The sequence below is a fragment of the Callospermophilus lateralis genome, chromosome 5, assembly GCF_048772815.1.
Source record: "Callospermophilus lateralis isolate mCalLat2 chromosome 5, mCalLat2.hap1, whole genome shotgun sequence".
Lineage (NCBI taxonomy): Eukaryota > Metazoa > Chordata > Mammalia > Rodentia > Sciuridae > Callospermophilus > Callospermophilus lateralis.
In genome coordinates this window covers 30,898,409-30,914,087 of record NC_135309.1, presented here as the reverse complement: position 1 = coordinate 30,914,087, position 15,679 = coordinate 30,898,409, and the positions used below count along the sequence as shown (strand labels likewise).

The 15,679-nt window shown below is 35.7% G+C and overlaps 1 protein-coding gene across 1 annotated transcript in view; it reads right to left on the bottom strand.

Annotated features, from left to right (window-relative positions):
* The window catches only part of Fam114a2 (family with sequence similarity 114 member A2), a 32,637-nt gene that overhangs the window by 16,693 nt on the left and 265 nt on the right, over positions 1-15,679 (bottom strand). The window contains exons 2-9 of the mRNA XM_076855739.1: positions 11,841-12,064; positions 11,408-11,507; positions 10,963-11,055; positions 8,078-8,169; positions 6,839-6,973; positions 6,175-6,333; positions 5,415-5,538; positions 1,033-1,112 (exon numbers count right to left, since the gene is read on the bottom strand). Of these exons, the coding sequence (XP_076711854.1) occupies positions 1,033-1,112; positions 5,415-5,538; positions 6,175-6,333; positions 6,839-6,973; positions 8,078-8,169; positions 10,963-11,055; positions 11,408-11,507; positions 11,841-12,050 (993 nt within the window). The 5' untranslated portion in view covers positions 12,051-12,064. The remainder of the gene's footprint in view (positions 1-1,032; positions 1,113-5,414; positions 5,539-6,174; positions 6,334-6,838; positions 6,974-8,077; positions 8,170-10,962; positions 11,056-11,407; positions 11,508-11,840; positions 12,065-15,679) is intronic.

The window sequence follows — 15,679 nt, the reverse complement described above, 5'->3', positions numbered from 1 at the left end:
CTGTTTCATATTATTTCATAAAAAATACTGTAATGCAAGATTGAAAATACTATGGTAAGGGACTACAATTAAGATGAGGAAGATGAGCTGCTTAAGAATGGTGTGAAAAACTTTCCTGGAGAATACAACATTTCCAGTGGTCATGGGAAACTGGGATAAAACACTAAGCTTTACATTCCTTACCCTGGGGTATGGGAGAGAAGATGTGTATGCTGAAGACAGAATGGCTATCAGCCCTCTGGCCAGGAAGCAATGTGTGCCCCCAGCTGATTAGTCCTGAAATATTTCTCGAGCCTGTGAGAGATGGGTGTAGAGGCAGGAAGGAGCCCATGATCCACTGGAACTGTGCATGATCCATTCCCAGGGCATTTTGGCCTTTGGAATGCATAGCCTAACTTTAAGCATGAGAAAACATAAGATAAACCCCTGAATAAGAAATATTCTATTTTTTAAGGAATATTCTATTTTTATAAAGGAGAGAAGGAAAGAATGAATCCGTATTCACTCTGAGCTTTGATAAAGTGTATGTTCCAGATGTATTGAAGACAGCTCAGAACTCATCACCAAAGACTAAAATTTTGGCCTGAGACTCTTCATTTCCACATGCTAAATGGTCATTATCTGAGTCATTGAGCTTTAGGAAATGACAGCCTCAAGTCATACTCATCATCTCTGCAAAGCCCTGAGATCAATGAGCCCTCAACAGAGGCTTGCCCTTTGGTATCATGAAATTCGGTCAGTAGTGCCAACTTCAAATTACGAACACTCTGGCCTAAATTAAGCTTTCAGATAAGCAAAGCATCCCAAATGATAACAGGTGAGGATAGGACGTGTTGGCAGGGGTGGATACAGATTCAGCACACCATCCTGGGGAGAACAGGAGGCAGGAAGGTGTGGAACACTTTTCTAGGTATGTTGATAATATATCCTTAATTTTGATGACACCCCTGGCCAGAATTTATGATTTTATGGTCTTTTCTACTAAATTATTTAAGATAAAATAATAAAAATTACCAAAAAGTAACAACTTACCCTGGCAAGTTTCTCTGGTTTGGAGGAGACGTGCAGTTGAGAAAACAGCTCTGTTACCTCTTTGGTAAAATCTTCATCCCCTAAAAAACCAAGTCCCATGTAAAACATTTCAGAAAGACTACTGAGGAACAAGAGGAGGGTAAGAAGGAAGAGGAGTGGTAGCAGTAGCAGTAGTATTAATAACAATAGTAGCAGCCACAGCAGCAGCAATTTACATGAGCTTGGAGTTTCGGTGCTTACACAGAATCTTCTTTTTTTTTTTTTTTTAATGTATATTATATCAATGAATGTTTTGAATAAGCTTGTTAAAAAAAAAAAAGGGTCATTACCCCATTTTAGAGTTGAAGAACAAGAACTTGAAAAGATGAAGTGATCTCCACAAGACTGCACAGCAATAGTAGTCAAACCTTGGCCCTCCCCGCTCCCGATGTTCTTTGCATTACATCCCATAATGAAGGAGTGGTGAAGGTAGAGCACTAACTAAACAGATACTGTGCATGTGCTTCCAAGGAAATGGAATTTGAGTCACAAAAGATGAAAACAGTTAGTAAGGAGAATGGAAAAAGTTTCAGGGAGAGAAAACAAGTGCAAAGATCCGGGGACATAAGAAAGCATGGCAAGAAGTTTAATGTGGTAAAAGTGTCTAATATAAGAGGAAAAGTATTAAGAAGCTAGAAAGGAGAGTAAAATCCAGAAAATAAAGGGCTTTTGAAGCCATGATGAGGGACTCAAACTTTATACTGAGGATCCACTGAATGATTCTAAGCAAACAGACACAATCAAATTTAAATTACAGAAGGGCTACTTTGGCTGCTAGGTGAAGAATGGATAAGAAGGGGAACAAAAAGGGAAATAAGGCTGAAGTACAAATCCATGATCCAGGAAAGATATATTGGTGGACACTGAGAAATGAAAAGAACAGGCGATTCCAGAATGTTGGAAAGATGGTTAAGGAAGCTGGGAGTTAGCCCAGTCACAGCTGATGGGAATATAGAACACCTACATTTGAGAAACAAACAAATGCGTGAGTCAAGATCAAGATCTCTAAGTGAATGGCAAGAATCTCTTTCCCTCTCTACCATCAAAATTCTACCCAGGACTGGGGCTGTAGCTCAGAGGCAGAGCACTTGCCTTGCATGTGTTAGGTACTAGGTTCGGTCCTCGGCACTACATAAAAATAAAGGCATCCCGACCACCTACAACTCCAAAAGAAATTTTTAAAAATTCTATCCATTTTCCCCTTTGAGGTCCAGCCTACGGCTCCTCTGCAACATGAAATATAAAAGAAAATTCTTGTGTAAAGAATTCTTTAAGCACTTAAAATCTTTATGAGCATTTCTTAAGCACCAGTCAATGGCTAACAGGGGCAAATTGTTACTTATTTTATGCCTGGTATTTCCCAAAAAAATCCCCAGGGAAGGGGAAATATATCTTGGTTCTTCTCTCCATCCACTATCATTTTGTTCCTCATTCTGGCATTTAAGGTTGAGAATTAAATTGATTTAATAATCTCAAGTACAACATGGCTTGGGAAAAGCTGATCTCACTGACACAACTCTAACCCACATAATTCATCTAAACACCTCATAATGACATCCTGCTATGAAAAATCTAAAATCTGACTCTCAGATAGCCACTGTGATTTCCTAACTAAGCCCTATATTATTTGGGTGCAGGGAATGAATCTGAATCCACAGAAGTTCTAAATCTGTATCTCAAAGGGTTCACAAAATAATCCAAAGGCATATAGGAAAAAATAATCTGCTTTTATTTATGGACACTCATCTTATTCTATTAAAAAATTCTAATTTAGAGTATAATTCAGAATGTAAATAGCATGGTATTTAAATGTATTTAATTTATAAACATATGTATGTATATGTATGTGTATAAAGATTGATATTAACGTCTAATTGATCGATAAACTTTTGTTGGCAAAATTTATGATCAAAAAAATGTTTAAGCGATCACAATCACATACTTTCCATGGAAATGAACATAAAAAAGTAGCTGCTGCATTAGAATAAAATTCTGTAAAGATGTAAGAGAGACAGGGCTAGAGCTTTGGAGGGACTCATGAGAGAGGCTGGAGTCTCCCCAAGCAAGATGATTCCCTCTTATGTAAAGTGATTAGGTGTATCAGGAGCAAGGGCTAGGGATGCTGATGGAAAATGAAGATGACCAACATCACCAGAACTAGGTTCTATGATTTTTCTCTCCTATTTGCAACCTCCATTATTTTGAACAGCTTCATTGAGCTATAATTAAACACTAAAGACACTATTTAATTCTCAATCAAAATCACTTTAGGAGGGCTGAGGCAGAGTGGAGGATGGTGATGGTGTCCTAGAATTCACTGCTGTATCTTCACAGTTCTGATCTCTGGCAAACACACAGGGGTAAAGTATCACAGACACAAAACCATTCGATTATAAAACTCCTTAGAGTCCTCTAGTGTTTAAAGATCAGAATTTTTAATAATATGCAAAGCCAGATGTTGACTAAATTGAACAAATACTATTAATGCATGCACAAATAACTTGAATGTTTGTAAATAACTGGACACTGTCTTATTTGGTCAAATGGAACAAATCAAAATCAAGTTACTGCTTTCCTGCTAAGTAGACTTTTAAAATGCAGATTTTTATCCCTTTATTTATATCTCCCTAATAATGAACCTAAAAATAGCCATCATTTACTGGATGCTTACTAATGTGCCACACATTAAATGTAATATTTAGTTGAGCCCTTATAACAACCTGAGAGGAATTAGATCCTGTTCTTACAATGGGGAAACAGAAGCTCACTGTTAAGTAATCTCTCAAGGTTACAAAACTTAGTAAATATGAACCCAAGTCTAACCTAAAAGGTCATTTTTTTATTCATTAAGCTAAACCACAATCTCAGTATCTTAGAACGGCTTTCAAAAACCATTTTCTAATCAATAATAGTACCTTTATACAGAATAAGGTATGATTAATGAGATGTTACATAACCAGACATCTTGACTTAGAACCCAATAAGAACACAAAAAAAGGAAACAAAAGAGTAAAAGTCTTTATCTATGCAGAATCTACACAATTTTTTGTCCTCCTCTCATAGACAAGGCCCTAAAACCTACACTAGGAGCTCTTTGCTCTCTCAATAGAAACCTGAATAAGATTAATTGTTTGGGTTCCTGCTCATACAAATTAAAAATAAAAAACCAAATGAGACTCAAAGCAAGTTCAATGATAGTGAAGATAAAATATCAAAACAGTGAAAAATAAAAACAAAAATTTTTCTAAAAGTTACATATTGATATTATTATTCCATTTTGACTCATGAACTCCCTTAAAGGGTCTTAGGGACTTAAGAATGCACAGACCATATTTTGTGAACCACTGATTTAATCTACCACATGGGTAACCAGCCCTTTATGTTTTGATGAACCATGAGAGAATTTTTCTACTCAATAATGTTTATAATTGTTTCATCAAGAAAAGGCAAACTATATTTGTTAACTCCACTTTCTAAAAGAAATCAGTTAGTAGAGAATATATCTTAGAAATATTTCCAGCTAAAAATGTTAAAAACCAGGGCTGGGGTTATGGCTTAGCAGTACAGTGCTTGCCTGGCATGTGTGAGGCCCTGGGTTCAATCCTCAGCACCACATAAAAAATAAATAAATAAAATAAAGATACTAAAAAATTGTTTTTAAAGGTTAAAAACAACCCTTAGAGCTTAAGATTCAGTTGCCTAGAAATTGTGCTATATATATAAACTATAGTGTTTCCTGATAATTTTACAAAAATGAATAGTTTCAATGTCCATATTTCCCAAGGAATACAAATATTAAAATTTAAGACAAAATTTGTAAAAATAAAAAAATAAAATAAAAAAACAAAGTATCATCCACATTTTGGATAATTGCCATCTTGCAGGCTTCAATTCAAGATGGGGTTAGGGGGTCACAGAAGTCTGAAAAGCATAGGTAAAGTATCTAGATATACAGATGCTCATAGGGATGGCCTGACAAAAAGAGTCAAGAGATGTGTTCTGCAAGATTAGACTTGGAAGGGCTGGGGACATAGCTCAGCATGTGTGAGGTCTGGGTTCAATTCCTATTATCACAAAAAAAAAAAAAAAAAAAAAAAAGACTTGGAGAAGCTCCAAAGAGTCTGGCAGTGAAAAGAAGAGTAGACCTGGACATGAGAATGACTTGCTCATTTCAATGACTAGTCAGGGGAAAGGCTGCAGAAAGGAGTCTGCATGAAAACTGTTACTGAAAAAAGTAAAATCAAACTAGTATAATTAGAGAATAAATAATTTGTTTCATGGGCAAACCACTGCATACAAACACACTGCATCCTCTACATTCAGATAATGAATTTTCACATTACCTTTTTTCTCTTCTTCCTCTTCTTCACAAAACTCTGCCAGGGAAAATGCTTCTTTGAGTTGCTCTAATTCAAACTTTAGTGCCTCTAATTCTTCTCCACTTAAAGAATTAAGGATAGATTTCACCTAAATGGATATAAGATTTAAAAAAAAAAAAACAAAAACTGTAAGTGTCTGAAAAGGAAAAAACAATTCTCAACTGGAGAAGACACAATAGGTCATACTGAAGTCAGAACTATGAGCTCACCAGCAACACAACAGGATAATTATTACAGAAAGGTAGGGAGAATCTGTACTTCCAAAACTAACAAAAGCAAGAGACATCTGGAAATTATTAGTGCTTAAAAACAAATTAAAAATCAGGGAGGAACATTAAATCATTTTGAATCAATTAAAAGCTAACTGTATACAAATTAATAGCTTAAGTCAATAGGTTTTTGGCAGCTGAAATCAAACAAACTGGGGGTTATTAAAAAAAAAAAAGACTGAGGTATTGGAAAAATAGCAGATGTGTTATTAAGGACCTCCTTATTAATCTATCCTTTTTTGTGTAATTTTACAGAAATACACTTGGTTCATCCTACTTCTTTTTAGCAATTTGTTCAAAATCAGTTTCTTGTTTGTTCTGGTATAGTATTTCCATAGAGTCTCAAGCCTCCATTGGAAACACATTTCATCTTCCTAATGTGGAAAGAGAAAAGAAGCTATGCAGCATTCCTTTATTTGAAGACTTCTCAGCTGGGATTTTTAGTTTGGATTTACCTTTATTTCACTTTCTCGGGAAAGCATCTCCAGAGCTTCTAGGTGTGAGAGGCCTTGAAATTCATCAAAGAGTAGCCCATAATGAGTTTTCTTGTCAGTTTCCATGGTAACCTCATTGGAGGTCCACAGCTCTTCTTTCTCCTTTGCCTCTCTTAAGACCTAAAAAGAGATGGAAGTGTTACACTGAAGCAAATAATGAGAGCTCAAGGGTGAGTTCTGAGAGTGGAGTGAAGTAAAGCTGAGTTCAGAGCACTGCCCTTTCATTTTTGGCACTGCAATTCAAATCCAATAGGCTCAGGAGATTCAGGGGAAAAAATGATAACACATAATTTGATGCTAGTGTAAATAACACCCAAGGAACCAGGTGTTTCTCCAAAAGTGATTTAAACATTAATCTAATAAACAACTTTGACAGGGTTTAGCATTTCACTGACAGGAAACTCCTACAGAATGAAAACAGGAGAAAAAAAAAAAAAAAAAAAAAGAGCTAGGCATTTTTTTAAGCATTCAAGCTCTCCCTACCTCCTCCCTACCTCAGTAGCTTAAATTTTAAAAATCACTAAAGATTCTTCAAAAGGAAACCCTAAGAAGGTCCCAAGTTAGCAAAGGCAAAAATGCAAATCAAAACAGAAAACAAGAATCAAACAGGTAAAGAAGAAAGTACCTGAGACAGTGTAGAATTCCGATTCATCAGACCCTTGGTTCTTTTAAATCCAGGATCCCCTTCTGCTATTACATCCATTGTCTTTTTTCCAATGAATTCTAAGGCATCCAAACCCCCACTGATAACACTTTTTCCCTATAAAACACATAAACTTCATTACAGCAATGTTAAGAAAATATATCTGCATATTTTGATTATTTAAAAAATAGTGGCCAACAAACCAAGCATTGAGAAAAATGTAGAAAAAGTGAAGCAATTATACACTGCTTGTGGAAATGTAAATAGGTATTACCACTTGAAAAACTTTTAGTCAGTATTTACTACAGCTGTATGAACAACCAATTCCACTCATGATTATATACTCAAGAGAAATACGTACAGAGGCACATCAGAAAATATGAACAAGAATGATGATAGCGGAATTATTTGTAATAGCTATAAATTGGAAATTAACCCAATGCTTACCATTGTGGAATTAAAGAAAAAAAGTGACAGTCACACAAAGGGATAAAGCAAAGAAAATCCACACAAACTGTAACATGGATAAAATATACAAAATAATATTGTATGAAAGAAGCCAAATACAAAAAGGTACATACTCTATAATTCCATTTATATAAAGTATAAAAACAGGCAATATTAACTTATGATATTATAAATCAAGACTATGGTTATCTTGGCAGAGAAGAGGACACAAGTGGGGGGACTGGGTATATTCATAACATGAACATTTGCACTGAACACTTACGATACTTCAACAAAAATTTTTTAAAAAGTATTAGCTATCTACCCTCACTCGTGTAGGAAAATTAGTGTCCTATATTATTCTATTTAAAATGCTTTTTATCATCTGTAGTTTTACAAGTATCTACCATAAAGATCACACACCGCCCTAGCCCTCCTGCCCACTTAAGATACAATTAAGAAAAAAATGTCTTTGTAAAAGCAGAGACATTTCCTAGGTCACCAAACTAAGAATTTCTGGTCCATAAAATATTATGTACTAAGAAAACATAAAAAAGAAATATCATGTACATAGCCTCTCTAACTCTTCATCTTATATTCCTTTATTTCTTTCAAAAAAGCTTTTACTTGACCTGAGAGGTGACTGATCTTCAGTGATTTGGACTCCCTTAAGAGTAATCAGTTCTCAAGGTTTTTCAAGGAAAAGAAGGAGAAAGATATACAAACCCATTATAAAAATAGAAGGGAGCAGGCCACTTTGCACTTTTTACTCACTGTGCTCTGAACAGCTGTAGAAATGGTTGAGAATACACCAAATGGCCCCATGACTGGGGAGGAGCTTTCATTCTCTTTGGCATTTGTCTCTCCTACAAAAGGAAGGAAATACAGAAACATGGAAGGAAGATTCATTAATTATTTTCTTTACTAGCATCTATGTGACTTATTAAAGTGTAGACTCAGTTCCTACACTCAAGTCCTTAGGTCTTTTCATTATTTTAAACAATTTGCCCATTTTAACTGAAAATTCACACAGGCAGGTTTTTTTTTTTTCCATTTTCATTTCATTTCAAATATAAAATCCAATCTTCAGAACAAACTACTGATCTATACAACATCAGACTATATACTGAGTAATCTCAGTGATAATGATCTTTTGAACAAGGTAAAACTAGAGGTTCAGAAAATAGACCTGTGCTTGCCAAAGGCTGGTAGTAGATGGGAGAGAGTAACTACAAAGGGCATAAAGGAACTTTCTTAGTGAAAATTCTTTTATATCCCTATAGTTTATATAGGAAATACTCTATATGTGTATAACTACACGTACTATGGTTACATAGTATTCCAACATAGCCATCCATATATCTCTTGAAGCACAAAAACCTACATAGCTAAAAAGCAAATTTTACTATATGTGATTTATAACTCAATTTTATCCTAGAAAATCATGCCCATTAGTAGGAATCAGACATGCATTACAAAGAGTATTTTCAAATAAACTGTTCTATTTTATTCATTTTAAAAATCTTATAGGAGATCAACTACATCAAATAATCTAACTATATCAAATACTCTATTATAGGGAGGACTTCTACTTCCAGCTACAATGAATTAACTGGTACGGGACTTGCCCTCCTACCACAGCAACTGCAAAACTGGACAAAATATAAGAAACAACCTTTTGCAGATACTGGACAGAGGCAGTACACGATGTGGTACAGGAGAAAAAGGAATAACATGAACCCTACAAATGGGTTGACTTTCTGTCAACTTTCCAAACAAACCACAACACAAGGAGGGGAAATTCAGCATAGCACAGCATCACAATGAGTGGAACAAAGACTGGAGCCAACTAGAGAGGACGCAGCTGCATATGTCAAGAGGTCCAAGAAATTATACAGGTGTGCCCTGTGTCTCTGGCTGAATACCACACTGCTCAGGCACTAGGAGACTCCACAAAGTTGGGGGTGGAGATCTGCTATGGAATGGTAAGCTAAACTATCCCCAGAGCTCATGCTAAGCTGAGACATTTGAATTTCAACCAACCAAAGTAAAAAGAGCTCTTTAAACAACTGGGAATTGAGTAAAAACCTCAGAAGTCAGGCCTTAGCAATAAATAAATAAATAATAAATAAATAAACAAACAAGCCCTCAGAGTAAAGGCTACTCTAGACTCACCCTAAAAAAGCTTAATAATGCCTTGAAAGTATCAATCTAAGCTATATCATAACTACCTGTCAACCAGGTAGGAGAGCAAAAGAACCCAACTCCTGATATGGAAGTTTATAACAATGCCCAAAACCCTCTCTCTGCTATAGCATGACCTGTTCTAGTTAACGATATCTGAGAAGAAGTGCACTGCGAATTGCTGGGGAAAACTACTCATTTTAAAGAGATGCAAGAGGGAAAATGGTACTTTCTTTCCACTTAATTCCTGACTTTGAGAGCATTCTTGTTTTAGAAAATCATACTTGGAGCTGCAGTATTATCTGGCAGCCATTAAGAAACCAACAAAAGAAAACAGGAGAGAAGCCAACCCAGAACCCCAACATCAATGAACTATCTCTGCAATAGACTATTTCTGAAGTTCTTCAGTGAGAAAAATAAACTCACTCTTAGTCACTTATTCTGATATTTTAAGCAGAGTAATCTAAGAACATCACTAAGAAGAATGCCTCAAACTCACAGACAAAGTCCTCTGCAGACATGTTTGTATAATGTGATCTCATCTCCTGCCCATGGACAAGTGACTCAAGTCTATGCCAATCTAATTGTCTCTCCTAGGAACTCAGAAATAACTGATGCCAGTTGGTCTCAGATGGGGATAAATACTAGGATTCAATATAAAGTTGGAACTAGAAGACAAGCACAGAGAATCAGTTTGCTTAAAAAAAAAAAAATGGCATAGATGAGCAAAGAGAATAATGAGAGAAAATAAAGTCCCTGACATAGAAAGCAAACCAGGTATTGAAAAACTTTCTATTATTTGGTCCCAGGCTCTCCTGATTCCTGGTTTCAGTGAGAGTATGTTTCCCTTTGATCAAGGCAAGTGTCCAGAATAAAACTTCACCTTCATTAAAATCCAAAGGGAGGGGCTGGGGATGTGGCTCAAGCGGTAGCGCGCTCGCCTGGCATGCGTGCGGCCCGGGTTCGATCCTCAGCACCACATATAGACAAAGATGTTGTGTCCGCCAAATACTAAAAAAATAAATATTGAAATTCTCTCTCTCTCTCCCTCTTTCTCACTCTCTCTCACTCTTTCTTTAAAAAAAAAAAATCCAAAGGGAAAAAAAAATTACAACCCCCAAACTATTCATTAAAATATTTTTCTCTTGAAATAATAGATTTAAATTCAGCTAACACTTGGGTCATTTAAATATACCAAGAAAAATGTTAAACATTCTCATATTCTATATTCATAGCTTTATTAATGTTTATAACAGTCTTTCAAGATCATTTTGTAGATGTGGAAAGTGAAGAGACACATGATTGGTTAGAGGACACAGACCTCTAACTGACAGCTAAAGATTCCAAATCCTCTTTCTTGTCACAGTCCCATGATGCCCTGAGCATTAGATGTTTAATATATACCTACTGAAAAATGAGCTTAACTGTTCCATTTTAATCCAAAGCCCTAGGCCTTAATGTTTCTTTATACTAACCTGCTGCAAACTTGACTTCAGCTGAAATTTCGCTGGGACTAGGGATCCCGAGAGAAGTCTCTGCCTTCTCGATGACATTTGAAATACCTTGTCCTATTAAGACAAATAACATTTTTTGCTATTTGCTACCAAAACTAAAGAAACAAAGCAAAAATAATATCAGCATGTTTTTAAAATTATTATGGCCATAGGACATATTATTTTAACAATACATAGCTAATATAAAAAAATTTAACTCATATTTTATAACAATTCCCAGACTTGAACTTTCTAATGAAAAAATGCTTCAAATTCTAGTGGCAATATGTATCAGCCCATTACTTAACCACCCACAACTATAAAGCCTCTGAGTAATCACGGAAGGAAGGATTATTATCAAAATCATGTATAACATAAGTCTGTAGCAAAATGAATATAAAAAATAATGAAACTACTGATGACTTACCTACTGTGGCTACTGTAGCTGAGGCTGAAGAAAGTAAGGACTTTCCCCAACTTCCCCAATACCCCCATCCAGTCGGGGGTACATCTTTGGAAACAGGCTCCTATTTTTTCCAGTTAAGAAGAAAAACAAAAGAAAAAATAAAATAGAAATATTAGAATCAGAAAGTTAGACAAGATATCTAATAATTTAGCAAAAATATGAGTGATATACTTGCTTGACTAACAGATGTATATTATCACCATGTAAGCACCAAGTAGCAAAAACAAGTTCTTCTAAAGGCATTTATACAACTGAGAAAATGTATCTTATGGTTCTACAAAACAAAGCTAAGTGCAACCTTATATTAGCATTGAATCCAAGTCACTTTTAACCCAAACATTTTTAAATACCAATATTTTAATAGATATTCTATTTTGGCTGCAGCCTGTAATACCTGAACAGGGAGAACTTCTGAAGTTTCAAGATCACTAGAAGATTTGATCTCTGGCCTTTTCCGAGTGGACACTACAGGTTCAGATTTACTATCTGGCTTAGCACTTTGGTCAACAGGCTCAGTATTCTTGGCTGGCTCATGGTTTCCTTCTTCAAGAACCAGGGTTGCTTCAGTTATCACTTGACTCTCAATATCATCTTTATCCGACATGATTAGAACATCACCTAGTAAAACACAAGCCCAAGAACAAAATTACTTACATAGGATTTTTTTTAATATAAATTACTTATTTAGATCTTTTGAGATTTTCATAGATTCACATGCAGTATAAGAAATAATAGATTTTCCATATACATTCATTTACTTTCCCTGGTAACAACTTGTGTAAGTACAGAATAATATCACAACCATGAAACTGACACTGACACAATCCACCCGTCATGTTCAGATTTCACCAGTGTTACAGGCACTAATATGTCCATATATAGTTCTATAAAATGTTATCACGTATACAGTCATCCCTTAGTATCCTTGGAGAATTGGTTCTAGGACTCCTAAAATGATAGCAAAATAATGGTCAAGTTCCTTACATAAAATTGTATAATATTAGCATATATCTACACACATCCTTTCATAGAATCATCTATAGGTTACTTATAATAGCTAACACACTGTAAATGCTGTTAGTAGTTGTTACACTATATTGTTTAGGGAATACTGACAAGAAAAAAGTCTGTACAGGTTCAACAGAGATATAATCGTTTTTCCAAATATTTTCAGTCTATGGATGTGGAACCCATGGATATAAAGAGCCACCTGCATAGATGCTTGTGACTACTACCCACAGTCAAGATTTTTTTTAAAAAGTTCAATCATAAGAATTCCTTCTGCTATATTTTAGCCATGGCAACTTCCCATATTTTGCCCAACCCATAGTAATCAATCACTGATTTGTTATCTGAAATTTTGTCATTTCAAGATGTTATATAAATGGAATCATAACATATTCTTTTGAGAATTTTTTGACTCTACAATGAGGCCCTCCAGATCCACTTAGGTTGTACCAATAGTTCCTTTTTATTTCTCAGTAATATTCCATGGTATGAAAGTATCACAATTAAACTATTTACCAACTGTTACATTCGCCATTTCCATTTTGGGGCTATTATACAAACAAAATGACTATGGAAGTTCACATACAGGTTTATAAAGGAACATAAGCTTTCTTTTGTCTCTGATAAATGACCAAGAGCATAATTTCTAGTTATATAATAAGCTCATCTTTAGTTTTATGTGAAAGTCATACTCTTTTCTATAGTAGTATAGCTTTTTACTTTTCCACCAGCAATGTACAACTGATCAAGTTCTCTATATGCTCACCAGTTGCGTCACTATTTTTCATCTAAGCCATTCTAACAGGTATGTGGTGGCATTCCTCTGTGGCTTTTAAAGTGCATTTATCCAACAGTTAAGGATATTAAATATCTTTCCATGTGCTTACCTGAATAGCTTCTTCAGTAAAATATCTATTTCTATCTTTTGCTCATTTTCTAATTAGATTTGGTTTTCTAATTAGATTTACAGTTGAAAGTTCTTTATGTATTCCAGATTCAAGTCCTCTGTCTAATACATGGTTTGTGGATATATTTATCCCAGTCTGTAGATTTTCTTTTCATTCTTTATAGAATTTTTCACAGAGTAATTTTTCGTTTTGATGAGGTCCCAGTTATCAATTTTTCCATTTACTGAATGTCCTTCAAAACTCCCACTAATCACTCCCAATTCAATTTTTTTTCCAGAGATTATTTAAGCCATCAGATAACATTTTTGTCAGATCAGTTTTTGAATAGCAATGTTACCCAATTCAATTCCTTCCAGAAGTAGAGCTCTTTGGCAATTAAAGCCAAGATAATATTGCTACTTCTACAAAGAGCAGATATTAATTTCCCAGGTTAACCAAAAATCACCAGGGAATAAATCAAGCGCACAAACGCGCGCTCTCTGTCTCTCTCTCTCTGTCTCTCTCTCACACACACATACACACACACACACACACACACACACACACACCTTAGGTATATATACAGATGGAAAACAGCACTATAACTGAAGTACATAAAAAAGTTCTAAAAGAACAGAAAGTTGTCTGTAAGAATCAGGGAGTATAATCCATAAACAAATTATCTGAGATAAACCTAGAGCAATGGTTACAAACTGGGAAACTGAGTGCCAAATCAAGACTACAGATGTTTTAACTTAGTCTGTAGAGTGTTTAAAATTTAAAAAAAAAAAAAATGAATTGTTAAGAAGTTTCTAATTTCTCCTGTAAAATTCAAAGTTCTGGCAACAGTAGGCCCACATTTGACAGCATAATAACTGCCTCATGCCAAAGAGCTGTTAGGCCCTCTGAAACAGGGCAGTGCCTTCCTATGCTCCACGATCTCCCCTTAAATCCACTTCATTCATTTATGTTAACATGGTGAGCCCCTGCAGACAGTCAAGTATGCAATACCTGACATAAAAGGAACTTAGGATTTTGACATATGAATACACCAAAGAGATAATTCAACGCTATAGAAACAATATATGAGAAAGCTCAAATGCACAGGGGATCCAGTCAGTTACCTGGAGTAGTTAATATATTAAGAACAATAGGGAGGCACAAGTCTAGAATGGTAGATTAATGTCATGGAGCCTAGGGTCTGCAGGGATGATATACATACCTATATTCCCCAAATAGAGAAAAATAACTCAGATACAACTACCAATTTAAATACAATTTAGAAGTACTCATTCACTCAGTCACCTGCAATACCTTTTGCATTTCCACTATTAACAAGCTCTGAAGATAAAGAAGTAATGTAAGGCAATTTCTGCCTCACTTGTTTCAAGGGCCTAATAAGAAAGACAATAAAGGTCTTGTACAAACTTCGATGTTTTTCTAGTTGAATAAAAATGTATTTTTTAGTATTTTTTCCTTATACTGTCTCCAGATTACAACCCAACTATTATATAATATACTATATGTAGTATGTAGTATGTAATATACATATTGCATAAACGTGATTCATGTAATAAAAGACTAAGGCAAAATATTATACACTGGTGATTCCTATTTTTTTTATTTGTGCAACAAAGCTTTAATGAACATGTAGACTGTGCCAGACATTTAGGCGAGGCCAAAAAAGAATGGTTTTGTGATGTTTGTTTATATTATTACTGTCATTATTACATGGCTGTGCCATCCTGGTTCTCAATGGATTCATAATCTAGCAGCAACGCGCGCACGCACACACAAGAATAACAGGAATAAATAGTAGGTCCATGGAATTACACTATTTAATGTTTTTCTAGTTTTTCCAGGTATTCTATGACAAGAGTGTTATTTTCAAAATTGGAAGAGAATGATTCCCAACCAGAGAGTTGATCCACATGTTTAAGAACTGCACACACGCATGTATACGCTGCCCCCGCCTCCACTACCCACATGGAGAGCGCCAAAGCTAACAGCTAAGAGCCTGGCTCCAGAGTTCAACTTTCTTCTAACCCTGCCCAGAAGTAACTTTGCTTCTCTGCATCTCCGTGTCCTCGCCGGTCAAACGCGGCTGCGGCTCCTCTAAAGTCTCCACCACGCAGGGGAGGGGCCTGGAACAGCGATGTCGCCGAAGGGCTCCCAGGTTAACAGCTGCGGTCGCTATTGGCGGCGGAGACGGTAGTTTGCAACCTTACTATGGTTATGAATGTGGCTGCTCTGGATGGGCAGACAAGCTTTCTCCCTTCCTCCCACATCCAACTGCACGTCCCAAACCCGAGACGTGCTGTAAACACACGCTCCCAAG